Source organism: Nerophis lumbriciformis, linkage group LG18 (assembly GCF_033978685.3).
Source record: "Nerophis lumbriciformis linkage group LG18, RoL_Nlum_v2.1, whole genome shotgun sequence".
Lineage (NCBI taxonomy): Eukaryota > Metazoa > Chordata > Actinopteri > Syngnathiformes > Syngnathidae > Nerophis > Nerophis lumbriciformis.
Window position 1 is genome coordinate 42,696,221 of NC_084565.2, and position 23,780 is coordinate 42,720,000.

Genomic DNA, 23,780 nt, shown 5'->3' on the forward strand with positions numbered 1-23,780 from the left:
ATATACAAAAGAAACGATAATGTCATATAAAATTGTCTTTAAATAAATTAAAATAAATGTGTCATATAAAATTGTCTTTAAATAAATTAAAATAAAATAAAATAAACGGAGCTCATCCTCCTCATATTCAGGCTCAAAAATATGCAAAAGAAACGATAATGTCATAAAAAATTGTCTTTAAATAAATTAAAATAAAATAAAATAAACGGAGCTCATCCTCCTTATATTCAGGCTCAAAAATATACAAAAGAAACGATAATGTCATATAAAATTGTCTTTAAATAAATTAAAATAAACGGAGCTCATCCTCCTTATGTTCAGGCTCAAAAATATACAAAAGAAACGATAATGTCATATAAAATTGTCTTTAAATAAATTAAAATAAAATAAACGGAGCTCATCCTCCTTATATTCAGGCTCAAAAATATGCAAAAGAAACGATAATGTCATATAAAATCGTCTTTAAATAAATTAAAATAAATGTGTCATATAAAATTGTCTTTAAATAAATTAAAATAAAATAAAATAAACGGAGCTCATCCTCCTTATATTCAGGCTCAAAAATATGCAAAAGAAACGATAATGTCATATAAAATTGTCTTTAAATAAATTAAAATAAAATAAAATAAATGGAGCTCATCCTCCTTATATTCAGGCTCAAAAATATACAAAAGAAACGATAATGTCATATAAAATTGTCTTTAAATAAATTAAAATAAAATAAAATGAGCTCATCCTCCTTATATTCAGGCTCAAAAATATAAGTTGCTGGATCATATTTTCCCCCAAAATAGTTTTTGTCGTCTCTCACAAAGTCATAGTATAGTATAGTAGATTTGTTGTTTTTTTATTGAAGGAAAGGTAAATTATATGCCGGCGTATGCTCAAAATGAGCAAAAAACACAAATGTTACATGTTGTTATGAATGTGACGGATACTACATTACATATATACACGCTACTTACAGCATGTTTGTGGATGATTTTTAGAGCGCTTTATACAAACTACAAAAGCAAGGAAGTTGTCACGTTGTGTAAATGGTAAATAAAAAGAGAATACAACAAATCCTTTTCAACTTATATTCAATTGAATAGACTGCAAAGACAAGATATTTCATGTTCACACTGAGAAACTTTCTTATTTTTGTGGCAAATAATCATGAACTTAGAATTGAATGGCAGCAACACATTGCAAAAAAAGGCATTTTCACCAGTGTGTTACATGGCTTTTCCTTTTAACAACACTCAGTAAAGGTTTGGGAACTGAGGGGACATATTTTTGATGCATTGATGTACAGCTTAAGTTGTTCAACAGTCTCCCTTCTCATATTTTAGCCTTCACACATTTTCAATGTCTGGACTACAGGCAGGCCAGTCTAGTACCCGCACTCTTTTACTATGAAGCCACGTTGATGTAACTTACAGATGTAGCGACCAACTTTAGTTACTGACAGTGGTTTTCTTGAAGTGTTCCTGAGCCCATGTGGTGATATCCTTTACACACTGATGTGGCTTTTTGATGCAGTACCGCCTGAGGGATCCAAGGTGCGTAATATCATGGCTTACGTGCAGTGATTTCTCCAGATTCTCTGAACCTTTTGATGATATTACGGAGCGTAGATGGTGAAATCCCTAAATTCCTTGCAATAAGCTGGTTGAGAAATGTTACCCTTAAACAATTTGCTCAGGCATTTGTTGGCAAAGTGGTGACCCTCGCCCCGTCCTTGTTTGTGAATGACCGAGCATTTCATGGAAGCTGCTTTTATACCCAATCATGGCACCCACCTGTTCCCAATTAGTGGGATGTTCCAAATAAGTCTTTGATGAGCATTCCCCAATTTTCTCACTCTTTTTTGCCACTTGTGCCAGCTTTTTTGAAACATGTTGCTTGCATCACATTCCCAAATATTCCCATTAATTCCCAAATATTCCCATATATTCCAATTAATTCCCAAATATTCCCATTAATTCCCAAATATTCCCATATATTCCCATTAATTCCCATATATTCCCATTAATTCCCAAATATTCCCATTAATTCCCATATATTCCCATTAATTCCCATTAATTCCCATATATTCCCATTAATTCCCAAATATTCCCATTAATTCCCATGGACGGTGTCCAACTTTGAATACTCAAATACAACAACAACAATAGAGCAACATCAGTGAATAGGATATGTACAAATATGATGGTAAAAGTGATAGCAAAGAAGCAGTTAGCGAAATAAATAATACAGAAATGACAATTCCCATATATTCCCATTAATTCCCAAATATTCCCATATATTGCCATTAATACCCAAATATTCCCATTAATTTCCAAATATTCCCATTAACTCCCAAATATTCCCATATATTCCCATTAGTTCCCATATATTTCCATTAATTCCCAAATATTCCCATTAATTCCCATATATTCCCATTAATTCCCATATATTCCCATTAATTCCCATTAATTCCCATATATTCCCAAATATTCCCATATATTCCCATTAATTCCCAAATATTCCCATTAATTCCCAAATATTCCCATTAATTCCCATGGACGGTGTCCAACTTTGAATACTCAAATACAACAACAACAATAGAGCAACATCAGTGAATAGGATATGTACAAATATGATGGTAAAAGTGATAGCAAAGAAGCAGTTAGCGAAATAAATAATACAGAAATGACAATTCCCATATATTCCCATATATTCCCATTAGTTCCCATATATTCCCATCAATTCCCAAATATTCCCATATATTCCCATTAATTCCCAAATATTCCCATTAATTCCCAAATATTCCCATATATTCCCATATATTCCCATTAATTCCCAAATATTCCCATTAATTCCCATATATTCCCATTAATTCCCAAATATTCCCATTAATTCCCATATATTCCCATTAATTCCCATTTATTCCCATATATTCCCATTAATTCCCAAATATTCCCATTAATTCCCATGGACGGTGTCCAACTTTGAATACTCAAATACAACAACAACAATAGAGCAACATCAGTGAATAGGATATGTACAAATATGATGGTAAAAGTGATAGCAAAGAAGCAGTTAGCGAAATAAATAATACAGAAATGACAATTCCCATATATTCCCATATATTCCCATATATTCCCATTAATTGCCATTAGTTCCCATATATTCCCATCAATTCCCAAATATTCCCATATATTCCCATTAATTCCCAAATATTCCCATTAATTCCCAAATATTCCCATATATTCCAATTAATTCCCAAATATTCCCATTAATTCTCAAATATTCCCATATATTCCCATTAATTCCCATATATTCCCATTAATTCCCATTTATTCCCATATATTCCCATTAATTCCCAAATATTCCCATTAATTCCCATGGACGGTGTCCAACTTTGAATACTCAAATACAACAACAACAATAGAGCAACATCAGTGAATAGGATATGTACAAATATGATGGTAAAAGTGATAGCAAAGAAGCAGTTAGCGAAATAAATAATACAGAAATGACAATTCCCATATATTCCCATATATTCCCATTAATTCCCATATATTCCCATTAATTCCCAAATATTCCCATATATTCCCATTAATTCCCAAATATTCCCATTAACTCCCAAATATTCCCATATATTCCCATTAATTCCCATATATTTCCATTAATTCCCAAATATTCCCATTAATTCCCATATATTCCCATTAATTCCCATATATTCCCATTAATTCCCATTAATTCCCATATATTCCCAAATATTCCCATATATTCCCATATATTCCCATTAATTCCCAAATATTCCCATTAATTCCCAAATATTCCCATTAATTCCCATGGACGGTGTCCAACTTTGAATACTCAAATACAACAACAACAATAGAGCAACATCAGTGAATAGGATATGTACAAATATGATGGTAAAAGTGATAGCAAAGAAGCAGTTAGCGAAATAAATAATACAGAAATGACAATTCCCATATATTCCCATATATTCCCATTAATTGCCATTAGTTCCCATATATTCCCATCAATTCCCAAATATTCCCATATATTCCCATATATTCCCATTAATTGCCATTAGTTCCCATATATTCCCATCAATTCCCAAATATTCCCATATATTCCCATTAATTCCCAAATATTCCCATTAATTCCCAAATATTCCCATATATTCCAATTAATTCCCAAATATTCCCATTAATTCCCAAATATTCCCATATATTCCCATTAATTCCCATATATTCCCAAATATTCCCATTAATTCCCATATATTCCCATTAATTCCCATTTATTCCCATATATTCCCATTAATTCTCAAATATTCCCATTAATTCCCATGGACGGTGTCCAACTTTGAATACTCAAATACAACAACAACAATAGAGCAACATCAGTGAATAGGATATGTACAAATATGATGGTAAAAGTGATAGCAAAGAAGCAGTTAGCGAAATAAATAATACAGAAATGACAATTCCCATATATTCCCATATATTCCCATATATTCCCATTAATTGCCATTAGTTCCCATATATTCCCATCAATTCCCAAATATTCCCATATATTCCCATTAATTCCCAAATATTCCCATTAATTCCCAAATATTCCCATATATTCCAATTAATTCCCAAATATTCCCATTAATTCTCAAATATTCCCATATATTCCCATTAATTCCCATATATTCCCATTAATTCCCAAATATTCCCATTAATTCCCATATATTCCCATTAATTCCCATTTATTCCCATATATTCCCATTAATTCCCAAATATTCCCATTAATTCCCATGGACGGTGTCCAACTTTGAATACTCAAATACAACAACAACAATAGAGCAACATCAGTGAATAGGATATGTACAAATATGATGGTAAAAGTGATAGCAAAGAAGCAGTTAGCGAAATAAATAATACAGAAATGACAATTCCCATATATTCCCATTAATTCCCATATATTCCCATTAATTCCCAAATATTCCCATATATTCCCATTAATTCCCAAATATTCCCATTAACTCCCAAATATTCCCATATATTCCCATTAATTCCCATATATTTCCATTAATTCCCAAATATTCCCATTAATTCCCATATATTCCCATTAATCCCCATATATTCCCATATATTCCCATTAATTCCCATTAATTCCCATATATTCCCAAATATTCCCATATATTCCCATATATTCCCATTAATTCCCAAATATTCCCATTAATTCCCAAATATTCCCATTAATTCCCATGGACGGTGTCCAACTTTGAATACTCAAATACAACAACAACAATAGAGCAACATCAGTGAATAGGATATGTACAAATATGATGGTAAAAGTGATAGCAAAGAAGCAGTTAGCGAAATAAATAATACAGAAATGACAATTCCCATATATTCCCATATATTCCCATTAATTGCCATTAGTTCCCATATATTCCCATCAATTCCCAAATATTCCCATATATTCCCATATATTCCCATATATTCCCATTAATTGCCATTAGTTCCCATATATTCCCATCAATTCCCAAATATTCCCATATATTCCCATTAATTCCCAAATATTCCCATTAATTCCCAAATATTCCCATATATTCCAATTAATTCCCAAATATTCCCATTAATTCCCAAATATTCCCATATATTCCCATTAATTCCCATATATTCCCAAATATTCCCATTAATTCCCATATATTCCCATTAATTCCCATTTATTCCCATATATTCCCATTAATTCTCAAATATTCCCATTAATTCCCATGGACGGTGTCCAACTTTGAATACTCAAATACAACAACAACAATAGAGCAACATCAGTGAATAGGATATGTACAAATATGATGGTAAAAGTGATAGCAAAGAAGCAGTTAGCGAAATAAATAATACAGAAATGACAATTCCCATATATTCCCATTAATTCCCAAATATTCCCATATATTGCCATTAATACCCAAATATTCCCATTAATTTCCAAATATTCCCATTAATTCCCAAATATTCCCATATATTCCCATTAATTCCCAAATATTTCCATTAATTCCCAAATATTCCCATTAATTCCCAAATATTCCCATTAATTCCCATATATTCCCATTTATTCCCATATATTCCCATTAATTCCCAAATATTTTTGCCACTTGTGCCAGCTTTTTGGAACATGTTGCTTGCATCACATTCCAAATAAGCTAATATTTGCAAAAAGTAACAAAGTTTCTCAGTGTGAACATGAAATATCTTGTCTTTGTGAATGATAGAGAAGGTTCTGCAGTTCCTCTTTAACACACCTGTGTGCTTTAACATCAGTTTGTGTTGCGCCTCGTCCTCTCTCTGTCCATGTCGGCCGTCTGTCCTGTGTGTGCGCGTCTCCTGTCGGCCGCAGACGACAGTTCCGAGGAGGAAAGCGCGCCGGCTCTGAGCAGGTTCACACGTGAGTTTTTACTTTCACCTTTTGTGTCCCGCCGGAAGTAGGGTTGCAAAAATTCCGGGAATATTCAAAGTTGGAAACTTTCCATGGGAATTAACGGGAATATATGGTAATTAATGAGAATTAATGGGAAATGAATGGGAATAAACATTGAATTAATTCCCATACATTCCCATTAATTCCCATATATTCCCCCCCTTTTTTTTTTTTTTTTTTGTCCTGTCCAGCTTATCAGACAAATCATATAGTTGATGTAGATGCCCATATCGGCAAGAGAAGTGTAGGATACTTCTCTTGTTGCCTTATTTGTATTTGACTTTATTAAATGTATTTATATTATCATTTGGTGCAGCCGGGCCGGAGCAGGAGGGGATAGAAAGAGGGGGAAAAAGGAAGGCAGAGGGGGAAATTGTGGGGACAAGAGGGGTATTAGACAGAGAGACAAAAACAACAACAACAACAATAGAGCAACATCAGTGAATAGGATATGTACAAATATGATGGTAAAAGTGATAGCAAAGAAGCAGTTAGCGAAATAAATAATACAGAAATGGCAATTCCCATATATTCCCATTAATTGCCATTCATTCCCAAATATTCCCATTAATTCCCAAATATTCCCATTAATTCCCAAACATTCCCATTTATTCCCATATATTCCCATTAATTCCCAAATATTCCCATTAATTCCCAAATATTCCCATTAATTCCCATATATTCCCATTAATTCCCAAATATTCCCATTAATTCCCAAACATTCCCATTTATTCCCATATATTCCCATTAATTCCCAAATATTCCCATTAATTCCCAAATATTCCCATTAATTCCCATATATTCCCATTAATTCCCAAATATTCCCATTAATTCCCATATATTCCCATATATTCCCATTAATTGCCATTAATTCCCATATATTCCCATTAATTCCCATATATTCCCAAATATTCCCATTAATTCCCAAACATTCCCATTAATTCCCAAATATTCCCATTAATTCCCAAATATTCCCATTAATTCCCAAATATTCCCATTAATTTCTAAATATTCCCATATATTCCCATTAATTCCCAAATATTCCTATTAATTCCCAAATATTCCCATATATTCCCATTAATTCCCATGTATATTCCCATTAATTCCCAAATATTCCCATTAATTCCCAAATATTCCCATTAATTCCCATATATTCCCATTTATTCCCATATAGTCCCATTAATTCCCAAATATTCCCATTAATTCCCAAATATTCCCATATATTCCCATTAATTCCCTTATATATTCCCATTAATTCCCAAATATTCCCATTATTCCCAAATATTCCCATTAATTCCCATGAACGGTGTCCAACTTTGAATACGGGACGGCATGGCGCAGTGGAAGAGTGGCCGTGCGTAACCCGAGGGTCCCTGGTTCAATCCCCACCTAGTACCAACCTCGTCATGTCCGTTGTGTCTTGAGCAAGACACTTCACCCTTGCTCCTGATGGGTGCTGGTTAGCGCCTTGCATGGCAGCTCCCTCCATCAGTGTGTGAATGTGTGTGTGAATGGGTAAATGTGGAAGTAGTGTCAAAGCGCTTTGAGTACCTTGAAGGTAGAAAAGCGCTATACAAGTACAACCCATTATCATTATCATTATCATTAAATACAACAACAACAATAGAGCAACATCAGTGAATAGGATATGTACAAATATGATGGTAAAAGTGATAGCAAAGAAGCAGTTAGCGAAATAAATAATACAGAAATGACAATTCCCATATATTCCCATTAATTCCCATATATTCCCAAATATTCCCATTAATTCCCCAATATTCCCATATATTCCCATTATTCCCATTTATTCCCATATATTCCCAGATATTCCCAGATATTCCCATTAATTCCCATATATTTCCATTAATTCCCAAATATTCCCATTAATTCCCATATATTCCCATTAATTCCCATATATTCCCATTAATTCCCATATATTCCCATTTATTCCCATTTATTCCCAAATATTCCCATTAATTCCCAAATATTCCCATTAATTCCCATGGACGGTGTCCAACTTTGAATACTCAAATACAACAACAACAATAGAGCAACATCAGTGAATAGCATATGTACAAATATGATGGTAAAAGTGATAGCAAAGAAGCAGTTAGCGAAATAAATAATACAGAAATGACAATTCCCATATATTCCCATTAATTCCCATATATTCCCAAATATTCCCATTAATTCCCCAATATTCCCATGTATTCCCATTATTCCCATTTATTCCCATATATTCCCAGATATTCCCATTAATTCCCATATATTTCCATTAATTCCCAAATATTCCCATTAATTCCCATATATTCCCATTAATTCCCATATATTCCCATTCATTCCCATATATTCCCATTTATTCCCATTTATTCCCAAATATTCCCATTAATTCCCAAATATTCCCATGGACGGTGTCCAACTTTGAATACTCAAATACAACAACAACAACAATAGAGCAACATCAGTGAATAGCATATGTACAAATATGATGGTAAAAGTGATAGCAAAGAAGCAGTTAGCGAAATAAATAATACAGAAATGGCAATTCCCATATATTCCCATTAATTCCCATATATTCCCAAATATTCCCATTAATTCCCCAATATTCCCATATATTCCCATTAATTCCCAAATATTCCCATTAATTCCCAAATATTCCCATTGATTCCCAAATATTCCCATATATTCCCATATATTTCCATTAATTCCCATATATTCCCATTTATTCCCATATATTCCCAAATATTCCCATTAATTCCCAAATATTCCCATTAATTCCCATATATTCCCATTATTTCCCATGGACGGTGTCCAACTTTGAATACTCAAATACAACAACAATAATAGAGCAACATCAGTGAATAGGATATGTCCAAATATGATGGTAAAAGTGAATGCAAAGAAGCAGTTAGCGAAATAAATAATACAGAAATGACAATTCCCATATATTCCCATATATTCCCATTAATTGCCATTAATTCCCATATATTCCCATTAATTCCCAAATATTCCCATATATTCCCATTAATTCCCAAATATTCCCATATATTCCAATTAATTCCCAAATATTCCCATTAATTCCCAAATATTCCCATATATTCCCATTAATTCCCATATATTCCCATATATTCCCAAATATTCCCATTAATTCCCATTAATTCCCATATATTCCCATTAATTCCCATTTATTCCTATATATTCCCATATATTCCCATTAATTCCCAAATATTCCCATTATTTCCCATGGACGGTGTCCAACTTTGAATACTCAAATACAACAACAACAATAGAGCAACATCAGTGAATAGGATATGTACAAATATGATGGTAAAAGTGATAGCAAAGAAGCAGTTAGCGAAATAAATAATACAGAAATGACAATTCCCATATATTCCCATTAATTCCCATATATTCCCAAATATTCCCATTCATTCCCAAATATTCCCATATATTCCTATTAATTCCCATATATTCCCATATATTCCCATTAATTCCCAAATATTCCCATTAATTCCCATATATTCCCATTAATTCCCATTTATTCCCATATATTCCCATATATTCCCATTAATTCCCAAATATTCCCATTAATTCCCATGGACGGTGTCCAACTTTGAATACTCAAATACAACAACAACAATAGAGCAACATCAGTGAATAGGATATGTACAAATATGATGGTAAAAGTGATAGCAAAGAAGCAGTTAGCTAAATAAATAATACAGAAATAACAATTCCCATATATTCCCATTAATTCCCAAATATTCCCATATATTCCCATTAATTCCTAAATATTCCCATTAATTCCCAAATATTCCCATATATTCCCATTAATTCCCATATATTCCCATTAATTCCCATATATTTCCATTAATTCCCAAATATTCCCAAATATTCCCATTAATTCCCATATATTCCCATATATTCCCATATATTCCCATTAATTCCCATATATTCCCATATATTCCCATTAATTCCCAAATATTCCCATATATTCCCATTAATTCCCAAGTATTCCCATTAATTCCCATATATTCACATTAATTCCCATGGACGGTGTCCAACTTTGAATACTCAAATACAACAACAACAATAGAGCAACATCAGTGAATAGGATATGTACAAATATGATGGTAAAAGTGATAGCAAAGAAGCAGTTAGCGAAATAAATAATACAGAAATGACAATTCCCATATATTGCCATTAATTGCCATTAATTTCCATGTATTCCCATTAATTCCCATATATTCCCATTAAATCCCATATATTCCCATTAATTCCCATATATTCCCAAATATTCCCATTAATTCCCAAATATTCCCATTAATTCCCAAATATTCCCATTAATTCCCAAATATTCCCATTAATTCCGAAATATTCCCATATATTCCCATTAATTCCCATATATTCCCATTAATTCCCAAATATTCCCATTAGTTCCCATTAATTCCCAAATATTCCCATTAATTCCCAAATATTCCCATTAATTCCCATATATTCCCATTAATTCCCATGGACGGTGTCCAACTTTGAATACTCAAAAAAATGGTCAATATCTCCAAACTTCCCAAGCTTAACTTCCCGTGGTAAATTTCCGGAAGCTTTCCCGGAAACTTTCCACCCCTTTGCAACCCTAGTCTGAAGTGAAAGCGCGTCCTCTCCGTCCCTCCCCCGCCCCGCCGTTGCTTCATCCGACCTTCCTCGGCCTTCTCGCTGTGTGCAGCTCACAAGGGCTTCCAGCGCTTCGAGGCCTCGGAGCAGCAGGGCGACAGCTCGGCCCCGGGCCCCACCGGGTCAGCGGCGCCCCGACAGAGGTTCCTGCTCATCAGCATCCAGGACAAAAAGGTGCGTAGCATGCGCGGGGTGGCCACGCGAACCCCACCTGACAGGCTTTGCCCACCAGGTGACGCTGTACAGCTACAACTGGTCGGCGGAGCTGGGCGCCTCCCTGAGCGGCGAGCTGGTCCGACTGGTGAAGTGGCAGAACGCCAGGGCCCACGTGGTCCACTGCCTGCTCAGCCAGAAGATGGGCCTCTTCCACCACCACTGCTTCTCCGACGCGCCGCTGCACCACGTGGACTCCAAGCGGGTAGGAGATGTTCCACTCCGTATTTCCACACTGTCACTCGGCTGCCATCTGCTCGCTGCTAGTTCAGGTGGAAGCAGCCTGTCAGGCCGGCATCTGGGTTTACTGCTGCGGGTTCCCGGGCCCCTGGCATGCAGCTGTTGTGTCCCCAGGAAGTCAAACCTCCTTTTGTAGCCGCCAAGTTCTTCAATCAAAACATTTCACTCAACCAGCAGCGCACACAATATTTGCTTCCACTCTCCGTATTTCTATTCCGTTCAATGTCAACAGTATTTTTGCCTCTGAGGTGTATGCCTGCTAAATAGGCAAAAAAGCTAACATGCTAATAGTTGCATGCTAAAATGCTAACTGTCACATGCGCCAAGCACCAAAATACATTATTATTCTGTGTGTGCCTGTTTAAAATGCTATCATGCCAACCCTAGCATGCATCAAGTACCCCAATATGACTGAGGTGTGCAAATAGAAAATTAGCTTTAAAATAGCATGCTATTGTTAGCATGCTAACAGGTAACATTTGTCATATAACAAAATATTTAATGCTCAGGTGTATGCCTGCAAAATGAGCAAAAAAAGCCAGCATGCTAATATTAGCATGCTAAAATGCTAACTGTCACATGCGCCAAGTACCGTATTTTTCGGACTATAAGTGGCAGTTTTTTTTCATAGTTTAGTGCAGGGGTCGGCAACCCAAAATGTTGAAAGAGCCATATTGGACCAAAAATACAAAAACAAATCTGTCTGGAGCCGCAAAAAATTAAAAGCCATATTACATACAGATAGTGTGAATGTGTGTGTGAATGTGGAAATATTGTCAAAGCGCTTTGAGTACCTTGAACGTAGAAAAGCGCTATACAAGTACAACCCATTTATCATTTATTTATTTACATAGAGATAGTGTGTCATGAGATATAAAATGAATTAAGGACTTAAAAGAAACTAAATGAGCTCAAATATAGCTACAAATGAGGCATAATGATGTAATATGTACATATAGCTAGCCTAAATAGCATGTTAGCATCGATTAGCTTGCAGTCATGCAGTGACCAAATACTTCAAACTTGCATAAATAAATATTAAGGAATATAACATAACTTGACTTCTGAGAGTTTCAAAATGTAATGAATAAAATGTTAAAGTTGTTGATAAACAAGCAATTATTTTAATAATCAAATATGGTCATTTTAAATGAATTATTATGATCATTTAAAATTAATTATTTCAAATATGTTTATTTTAATGTATAATTCTATGGCTGAATGTAATAAAGAGAAAAAATACAAATAAAAATACAATTAATTTTGATGTTTTTAGCAAAATATAGTAAAAATGTATTTAGTTTTTTAATTAATAAATATATTTATTTTTAGGTAAAATAAACATAATAATACAATTTATCTCTAGTCTGGATGATTTAGTTCTTGTCACCCTGTTGTCCTCCCGTCATGAAAAAAGGCTGTCCTCACTCAGGTCCGCATGGAGCTGGAGGGGGCGTGGCCTCCAGCTCCGGCTGAAAATTGGGAGATTTTCGGGAGAATATTTGTCCCGGGAGGTTTTGGGGAGAGGCGCTGAATTTCGGGAGTCTCCCGGAAAATTCGGGAGGGTTGGCAAGTATGCTGATTAGCACTCCACACAAGTCAATAACATCAGCAAAACTCACCTTTGTGCGTTCATGCACAACCTTAAAAGTTTGGTGGACAAAATGAGACAGAAAAAGAAGTGGCATAAAACACGTCCTAGAAAGTCGGAGAAAGTTATACATGTAAACAAACTACAGTGAGTTCAAGGACCGCCATAATTACTAGGACAAAGCGGCGCTCGCCAAATACTCGAATCAGAGAAGCATGTTTAATATAAACAGTGTGCTTTATAACAATTAGGGAGGTTTGTGTCATGTTTGTCCTCCTACAGAAACCATATTAAAACAAAACATTTTTGAAAAAGCTCCAGAGAGCCAATAGGGCATCGCTAAAGAGCCGCATGCGGCTCTAGAGCCGCGGGTTGCCGACCCCTGGTTTAGTGCGACTCATACTTGCCAACCTTGAGACCTCCGATTTTGGCAGGTGGGGGCGTGGTCGGGGGTGGGGCGGGGCGTGGTTGGGGGCGTGGTTAAGAGGGGAGGAGTATATTGACAGCTAGAATTCACCAAGTCAAGTATTTCATACATATATACACACACATATATATATATATATATATATATATATATATATATATATATATATATATATATATATATATATATATATACACATATATATATATGTATATATATATATATATGTATATATATATATATATGTATATATATATATATGTATATATATATATATATGTATATATATATATATATATATATATATATATATATATGTATATATATATATATATATATATATATGTATATATATATATATATATATATATATGTATATATATATATATATATATATATGTATATATATATATATATATATATGTATATATATATATATATATATATATATATGTATATATATATATATGTATATATATATATATATATATATGTATATATATATATATATATGTATGTATGTATATATATATGTATGTATGTATATATATATATATAGATATCTACATCCTGAAAATATGCAAACAAAACTGTGTTTAGATAATTGATACTTCAAACTTGCATAAATAAATATTAAGGAATATAACATAATTTGGCTTCTGAGAGTTTCAAAATGTAATGAATAAAATGCTAAAGTTGTTGATAAACAAGCAATTATTTTAATAATTAAATATGGTCATTTTAAATGAATTATTATGATCATTTAAAATCAATTATTTCAAATATGTTTATTTTAATGTATAATTCTATGGCTGGATGTAATAAGGAGTCACAAAAAAATACAAATAAAAATACAATTAATTTTGATGTTTTTAGCAAAATATAGTAAAAATGTATTTATTATTATTTTATTTTTTTTATTAATAAATATATTTATTTTTAGGTAAGATAAACATAATAATACAATTTATCTCTAGTCTGGATGATTTAGTTCTTGTCACCCTGTTGTCCTCCCGTCATGAAAAAAGGCTGTCCTCACTCAGGTCCGCATGGAGCTGGAGGGGGCGTGGCTTCCAGCTCCGGCTGAAAATTGGGAGTTTTTCGGGAGAATATTTGTCCCCGGGAGGTTTTCGGGAGAGGCGCTGAATTTCGGGAGTCTCCCGGAAAATTCGGGAGGGTTGGCAAGTATGGTGCGACTTACCGTATTTTCCGCACTATAAGCCGCCCCGGGTTATTAGCCGCACCTTCAATGAATGGCATATTTCAAAACTTTGTCCACCTATAAGCCGCCCCGTGTTATAAGCCGCATCTAACTGCGCTAAAGGGAATGTCAAAAAAACAGTCAGATAGGTCAGTCAAACTTTAATAATATATTACAAACCAGCGTTCTAACAACTCTGTTCACCCCCAAAATGTAATGTGCAAATGTGCAATCACAAAAATAGTAAATCAAATCAAATCAAATCAACTTTATTTATAGAGCACATTTAAAATTTACCACAGGGGTAGCCAAAGTGCTGTACAATGAGCAGGTTAAAAGATAAAACGAGTACCGAGCAAACACAACACAAACAGAACACGATAAAAAATAAATAATTAAAATAGAATTAATAAAAACATAAAAACATAAAAACAGGATCACAGCAGGTGTATTATGGGGCGCCATTGCAGGATGGATATCACTCAGTGTTAAAAGCCATGGAATAAAAGTATGTTTTTAAGAGAGATTTAAAAACAGGAAGAGAGGAGGCTTGTCTAACACTCAGGGGTAGGTCGTTCCAGAGCTTGGGAGCAGCAACGGCGAAAGCTCTGTCACCTCTAAGCTTCAGCCTTGTGTCAGGGACCGTCAACAGCAGCTGATCGGCTGATCTTAAGGATCGGGTGGGGCAGTAAGGCTGAAGGAGGTCGGAGAGATAGGTTGGCGCCAGGTTGTTTAGACATTTAAAAACAAATAAAAGGAGTTTAAAATGTATTCGGTAACGCACAGGGAGCCAGTGAAGGGACGCTAAAATAGGGGTGATGTGCTCACGTCTGCGGGTCTGTGTTAGCAGACGAGCAGCAGAGTTCTGCACGAGCTGCAGGCGGGCGAGGGAGGCCTGGCTAATGCCAACATACAGGGCATTACAGTAATCAAGACGAGTCGAGATAAAAGCGTGGATTAATTTCTCAAGATCATGTCTTGATAGAAGCGGTTTCACTTTCGCTATTTGGCGTAATTGATAAAAGCTTTTTTGAACGACGCTGCTGATTTGTTTTTCGAATTTAAAATCTGAGTCAAACTTTACCCCCAGGTTTGTGACAGAGTCGCTGAGATACGGGGTCAGAGTGCCGAGGTCAACGTTGGGGGAGGGAGAGCGACTTGGACCGAACAACATAACTTCTGTTTTATCTTCATTTAGGCTCAGGAAGTTAGCTGAAAGCCAGACTTTGATGTCGTGCAGGCAGTCAATAAGACGTTGAACCGTGTTATTTTGTGCCATGGGAAAATAAATCTGGCAATCATCGGCATAAAAATGAAATGCAATACTGTACTTCCTAAAAATAGAACCAAGGGGGAGAAGGTAAAGCGCAAATAAAATTGGGGCAAGGATTGAGCCCTGGGGGACCCCATGTGGTAAAGAAGCTGTGGACGACATAAAACTGTCTACTTTTACACAAAAACTCCTGTCGGTTAGGTACGACCGGAACCAGTTGAGGGCGGCGCCCTTAATGCCCACACAGTTCTCAAGACGAGTGATTAAGGTGGCGTGGTCGACGGTGTCGAACGCAGCAGACAGATATAAAAGCACCAGGACAACATATTTACCAGAATCAGTGGACAGGAGGATATCGTTAAAAACTTTTATAAGCGCTGACTCTGTGCTGTGGAGGGCTTTAAAACCAAAAAAAAACAAACACTCAAAATAGTGCAGAGCAATAGCAACATCAATAACTCAACGTTGCTCGAACGTTAATGTCACACAACACACAAAATAAACATTTAAAGCTCACTTTCTGAAATTATTCCTCATCCATAAATCCCTCGAATTCTTCTTCAGTGTCTGAATTAAAAAGTTGGGCGGATACGGCATCCAAAATGGCCGGCTCCGTCTCGTCGAAGTCATCAGAGTCAATGTTGCTGTTGTTGTCCAGCAGTTCCGTAAATCCTGCCTTCCGGAAAGCTCGGACCACAGTTGAGACCGATATATCCGCCCAGGCATTTACAATCCACTGGCGTATGTCGTCCGGCGCTGTCTCCCTGTCTTAGTGGCGCAGGTCATCTTGTTGCTTCCTCTACCTACACACCATTGATTCATTTATGTTCATTTCTCTCGCTGCTGCTCTATTTCCGTGTTCTACTGCGTGACTTATTGCCTTGAGTTTGAATTCTGCGTTGTACGCGTGTGTCTTAATAGGAGCCATTTTGTGGTCTTTACAGATGTAGACACACAAATGAAATGAAACGTAATATCCGCGCGCTTCTTCTTCTACGCGGGCGGGTGGTTGCTTACAGTAGAAGAAGAAGCGCTTCCTCTTCTATGGGGGCGGGTGCTTACCTTGGCGGTTGCTTACCGTAGAAGAAGAAGCGCTTCCTCTTCTACGGGGAAAAAAGATGGCGGCTGTTTACCGTAGTTGCGAGACCGAAACTTTATGAAAATGAATATTAATATTAATCCATATATAAGGCGCACCGGGTTATAAGCCGCACTGTCAGCTTTTGAGAAAATGTGTGGTTTTTAGGTGCGGCTAATAGTGCGGAAAATACGGTATATATGTTTTTTTCCTTCTTTATTATGCATTTTCGGCCGGTGCGACTTATACTCCGGAGCGACTTATAGTCCGAAAAATATGGTACTGTATTTTCCGCACTATAAGGCGCCCTGGGTTAAAAGCCGCGCCTTCAATGAACGGCATATTTCAAAACTTTGTCCACCTATAAGCCGCCCCGTGTTGTAAGCCGCATCTAACTGCGCTAAAGGAATGTCAAAAAAACAGTCAGATAGGTCAGTCAAACTTTAATAATATATTAAAAACCAGCGTGATGTGGGCGCGCATGGAGTCGTATATCAACATGGACGAAGCTGCGTGAAAAAAGCCACCCGGCCTCTTCGCGTAAACTTAAACTTACCTTAACCACTCGCTCATCTTTTCTTCATCCATCCCTTCGAGTTAGCTTTTATGATGACGCCGGCTGGAAAGGTCTCTTTTGGCAAGGTCTTCCTTTTGAATATCACCATGGGTGGAAGTTTCTGGCCATTAGCATGGCAAGCTAGAACCACAGTGAAGGATGACTTCTCATTCCCTGTGGTGCGAATATTCACCGTACGTGCTCCCGTTGTATCCACAGTGCGGTTCACAGGAATATCAGTTGCTGTGAAATAGTAGTCCGTGTGCGGATGGAGAGATTGCGTCTTTTCATGAACCGGATCCCTGTCGCTTAGTAGGAGCCATTTTGTGGTCTTTACAGATGTAAACACACAAAGGAAATGAAACGTACGGTGATATCCGCGCGCTTCTTCTTCTACGCGGGCGGGTGGTTGCTTACAGTAGAAGAAGAAGCGCTTCCTCTTCTATGGGGGCGGGTGCTTACCTTGGCGGTTGCTTACCGTAGAAGAAGAAGCGCTTCCTCTTCTACGGGGAAAAAAGATGGCGGCTGTTTACCGTAGTTGCGAGACCTAAACTTTATGAAAATGAATATTAATATTAATCCATATATAAGGCGCACCGGGTTATAAGGCGCACTGTCAGCTTTTGAGTAAATTTGTGGTTTTTAGGTGCGGCTAATAGTGCGGAAAATACGGTATATATGTTTTTTTCCTTCTTTATTATGCATTTTCGGCCGGTGCGACTTATACTCCGGAGCGACTTATAGTCCGAAAAATATGGTACCGTATTTTCCGCACCATAAGGCGCCCTGGGTTAAAAGCCGCGCCTTCAATGAACGGCATATTTCAAAACTTTGTCCACCTATAAGCCGCCCCGTGTTGTAAGCCGCATCTAACTGCGCTAAAGGAATGTCAAAAAAACAGTCAGATAGGTCAGTCAAACTTTAATAATATATTAAAAACCAGCGTTCTAACAACTCTGTTCACTCCCAAAATGTACGCAAATGTGCAATCACAAACATACGTATATCAACATGGACAGAGCTGCGTGAAAAAAGCCACCCGGCCTCTTCGCGTAAACTTAAACTTACCTTAACCACTCGCTCATCTTTTCTTCATCCATCCCTTCGAGTTAGCTTTTATGATGACGCCGGCTGGAAAGGTCTCTTTTGGCAAGGTCTTCCTTTTGAATATCACCATGGGTGGAAGTTTCTGGCCATTAGCATGGCAAGCTAGAACCACAGTGAAGGATGACTTCTCATTCCCTGTGGTGCGAATATTCACCGTACGTGCTCCCGTTGTATCCACAGTGCGGTTCACAGGAATATCAGTTGCTGTGAAATAGTAATCCGTGTGCGGATGGAGAGATTGCGTCTTTTCATGAACCGGATCCTTGTCGCTTTGTAGGAGCCATTTTATGGTCTTTACAGATGTAAACACACAAAGGAAATGAAACGTACGGTGATATCCGCGCGCTTTTTCTTCTTCTACGCGGGCGGGTGGTTGCTTACAGTAGAAGAAGAAGCGCTTCCTGTTCTATGGGGGCGGGTGCTTACCTTGGCGGTTGCTTGCGTAGAAGAAGAAGCGCTTCCTGTTCTACGGGGAAAAAAGATGGCGGCTGTTTACCGAAGTTGCGAGACCGAAACTTTATGAAAATGAATCTTAATATTAATCCATATATAAAGCGCACCGGGTTAAAAGCCGCACTGTCAGCTTTTGAGTAAATTTGTGGTTTTTAGGTGCGGCTAATAGTGCGGAAAATACGGTATATTGATGCATGCTTGGTTATGCTTTAAAGTCATATCCAACAATTGCGACGACGACTTTTTACTATCAACTGAGTTTAGTTCTTTTATGTTTTCTGCTGTTGGCCTCTGCATTTTTTCAACGCAAAAAATGTGCCTTGTCTCCAAAAAAAGGTTGAAAAACACTGGTCTCGAGGCTGCACTTTGGGCCCCTGCTAAAGAGCTTATTTCAAAAAGTGAGTAAGGTTCCTGAAGAAGCTGCTGAGCTATTTGACAAAAACGAAGATGGACATGTGGGTGCAGGCAGGTCACGTGTCGCTTCCTCAACATGTTGAGATTTATTGGAGCAGCATCTTCCAGCCATTGCCCTTTAAGTGCCCCCCCCCCCCCCCCTCTCTGTCCCCCCCCCGCGGACAACGACAAAGCAAAGCGAAAGAATAGCGAAAAAGTTGACTTTTGCCTTCCCTGCGATGACATCATGGCTAATGAGCGAGGACAGCAAGCAGAGTCAGAGCAGCAGAAAATTTGCCTGAACCGGCCTTCGTCTGTCAGGCCGTGACGGCGGGCAGAGGGAGACCGGTCTGAGCGCCCCCCCCCCCCCCTGCCTTGGGGCACGCCGGCCCTCAGCTGCTCCGCTGAAGCAAACTCGCCCCAAAGTTGCTCTGCACGGCCCGCATGACCACCGCTCAGGGAAGTAAAAGTCACCATGGAGGGTGTGGCGTGCCCGCGCCAACTTGGAGGTCGTTTTGTCACTGCTCAAAACTAAAACCTGCTCAGTGGCCTAGTGGTTAGAGTGTCCGCCCTGCGATGAGTAGGTTGTGAGTTCGAACCTCGGGCCGAGTCATACCAAAGACTATAAAAATGGAATATAAAACAATGCAGACTGATTTTCGCCGCTAACTAGCTAGTCATGTCTTAAAGCAGCTCTTCCTGAGGGTGTTTTCAAGGTAAAAGTTGATTTTCAAGGTCAAAAATGAATTTCAAGGTAGAAAATTATTTTCAAGGTAAAAAACTATTTTCAAGGTAATAAAAAATGTTCAAGGTAAAAGTTGATTTTCAAGGTAAAAGTTGATTTTCAAGGTCAAAAATGAATTTCAAGGTAGAAAATTATTTTCAAGGTAAAAAACTATTTTCAAGGTAATAAAAAATGTTCAAGGTAAAAGTTGATTTTCAAGGTAAAAGTTGATTTTCAAGGTCAAAAATGAATTTCAAGGTAAAAAATTATTTTCAAGGTAAAAAACATTTTTTAAGGTAAAAGTTGATTTTCAAGGTAAAAAATGATTTTCAAGGTAAAAAATGATTTAAGGTAAAAGTTGATTTTCAAGGTAAACATTTTTTTTTTTAAAGGTAAAAGTTGATTTTCAAGGTAAAAAATATTTTCAAGGTAAAAAAAAAATTTCAAGGTAAAAGTTGATTTTCAAGGTAAAAGTTGATTTTCAAGGTCAAAAATGAATTTCAAGGTAGAAAATTATTTTCAAGGTCAAAAAAAATTTTTAAGGTAAAAGTTGATTTTCAAGGTAAAACATGATTTTCAAGGTAAAAAATGATTTAAGGTAAAAGTTGATTTTCAAGGTAAACATTTTTTTTTAAGGTAAAAGTTGATTTTCAAGGTAAAAAAAATATTTTCAAGGTAAAAAAAAATTTTCAAGGTAAAAGTTGATTTTCAAGGTAAAAGTTGATTTTCAAGGTCAAAAATGAATTTCAAGGTAAAAAATTATTTTCAAGGTAAAAAAAATTTTTTAAGGTAAAAGTTGATTTTCAAGGTAAAACATGATTTTCAAGGTAAAAAATTATTTAAGGTAAAAGTTGATTTTCAAGGTAAACATTTTTTTTTAAGGTAAAAGTTGATTTTCAAGGTAAAAAAAATATTTTCAAGGTAAAAAAAAATGTTCAAGGTAAAAGTTGATTTTCAAGGTCAAAAATGAATTTCAAGGTAAAAAATTATTTTCAAGGTAAAAAAAAATTTTTAAGGTAAAAGTTGATTTTCAAGGTAAAAAATGATTTTCAAGGTAAAAAATGATTTAAGGTAAAAGTTGATTTTCAAGGTAAACATTTTTTTTAAGGTAAAAGTTGATTTTCAAGGTAAAAAAAATATTTTCAAGGTAAAAAAACATTTTCAAGGTAAAAGTTGATTTTCAAGGTCAAAAATGAATTTCAAGGTAAAAAAAGATTGTCAAGGTAAAAAAATGTTTTTCAAAGTAAAAGTTAATTTTTAAGGTAAAAAATGATTTTCAAGGTAAATTATTTTCAAGGTAATAAAAAATGTTTAAGGTAAAAGTTGATTTTCAAGGTAAAAAAAATCTTCAAGGTAAAAGTTGATTTTCAAGGTCAAAAATGAATTTCAAGGTAAAAAAATGTTTTTCAAAGTAAAAGTTAATTTTTAAGGTAAAAAATGATTTTCAAGGTAAAAAATTATTTTCAAGGTAATAAAAAATGTTCAAGGTAAAAGTTGATTTTCAAGGTCAAAAATGAATTTCAAGGTAAAAAATGATTTTCAAGGTAAAAAAAAAATGTTTAAGGTAAAAGTTGATTTTCAAGGTAAAAAAAAATCTTCAAGGTAAAAGTTGATTTTCAAGGTCAAAAATGAATTTCAAGGTAAAAAATGATTTTCCAGGTAAAAATATGTTTTTCAAAGTAAAAGTAGATTTTTAAGGTAAAAAATGATTTTCAATGTAAAAAATGATTTTCAAGGTAAAAAATGATTTTCAAGGTAAAAAAAATGTTTTTCAAAGTAAAAGTTGATTTTCAAGGTAAAAAATTATTTTCAAGGTAAAAAAAAAAAAGTCAAGGTAAAAGTTTATTTTTAAGGTCAAAAATGATTTTCAAGGTAAAAGTTAATTTTCAAGGTATAAAATTATTTTCAAGATAAAAAATGTTTTTCAAAGTAAAAGTTGATTTTTAAGGTCAAAAATTATTATACACATGCTGCCTTTTACACTTTGACCCTAGAACAGTCCGGGTGGTTCTTTTCCTCTTTGGTCCGGAGGACACGACGTCCACAGTTTCCAAAAACAATTTGAAATGTGGACTCGTCAGACCACAGAACACTTTTCCACTTTGTATCAGTCCATCTTAGATGAGCTCGGGCCCAGCGAAGCCAGCGGCGTTTCTGGGTGTTGTTGATCATTTTCGTTGGCTTCCGTGTTATAACTTCACCTTTATCGTCACTTTTTACACCAAAATGCGTCCATTGGTCGTGAGTTCAAACCCCGGCCGAGTCATACCAAAGACTATAAAAATGGGAGCCATTACCTCCCTGCTTGGCACTCAGCATCAAGGGTTGGAATTGGGGGGTTAAATCACCAAAAATGATTCCCGGGCGCGGCCACTAATGCTGCTCACTGCTCCCCTCACCTCCCAGGGGGTGATCAAGGGTGATGCAGGGAATCATTTCGCCACACCTAGTGTGTGTGTGTGTGACAATCATTGGTGCTTTAACTTTAAAACTGGCAAACTACGGCCGATATTTGCCTTTTTTAACTGATCTTCCAAGTAGCATTATCACTGGAGGACTATTGTGAGTATATTTTAGCACTTGATGCATGCTAACATTAATATGCCAGCATTTTAAACATGTGTTTCAGGTGCACATCTCAAAGTTAGCATTTTTAGTTGAGTTTATTTGAGCTAATTTAGTAGATATACACTTAAGTGTCATACATTTTGCTAACTTTGCATGCTAGCTTTTTTTTTTTTTTAGCTTATCTCAGCGTCAAATATTTGGCTACTTGACAAATGGTACCTGTTAGCATGCTAGCTTGTTTTTGTCTAACTTTGTAGGTAAACACCTCAGTCGTATTTTAGCACTTGGTGCATGCTAACATTAATATGCTAGCATTTTAAACACGTGTTTCAGGTACACACCTCAGAGTTAGCATTTTTACTTTAGTTTCTTTGAGCTAATTTAGCAGGTATACACCTTTAGTGTCATACATTTTGGTATTTCACTAATGCTAACTGTAAGCGTGCAAACATGTTAGCATGCTATCTTTTTTTTAGCTTATTTTGAAGGTATACACCTCAGCGTCACACCTCAGAGTTAGCATTTTTACTTAAGTTTCTTTGAGCTAATTTAGCAGGTATACACCTTAGTGTCATACATTTTGGTATTTCACTAATGCTAACTGTAAGCGTGCAAACATGTTAGCATGGTATTGTTAGCATGCTAACTTTTTTTTTTAGCTTATTTTGAAGGTATACACCTCAGCGTCAAATATTTGGCTACTTGACAAATGGTACCTGTTAGCATGCTAGCTTGTTTTGGTCTAACTTTGTAGGTAAACACCTCAGTCGTATTTTAGCACTTGGTGCATGCTAACATTAATATGCTAGCATTTTAAACACGTGTTTGAAGTGTTCCT

The 23,780-nt window shown here is 35.9% G+C and overlaps 1 protein-coding gene across 2 annotated transcripts in view; it reads left to right on the forward strand.

The window, feature by feature from the left end:
• The window catches only part of szt2 (SZT2 subunit of KICSTOR complex), a 332,720-nt gene that overhangs the window by 271,158 nt on the left and 37,782 nt on the right, over window positions 1-23,780 (forward strand). For both annotated transcript variants that reach the window (XM_061978415.1, XM_061978416.1), the window contains 3 exons: window positions 6,367-6,414; window positions 11,171-11,292; window positions 11,351-11,536. In XM_061978415.1, coding sequence (XP_061834399.1) covers window positions 6,367-6,414; window positions 11,171-11,292; window positions 11,351-11,536 — 356 coding nt within the window. The remainder of the gene's footprint in view (window positions 1-6,366; window positions 6,415-11,170; window positions 11,293-11,350; window positions 11,537-23,780) is intronic.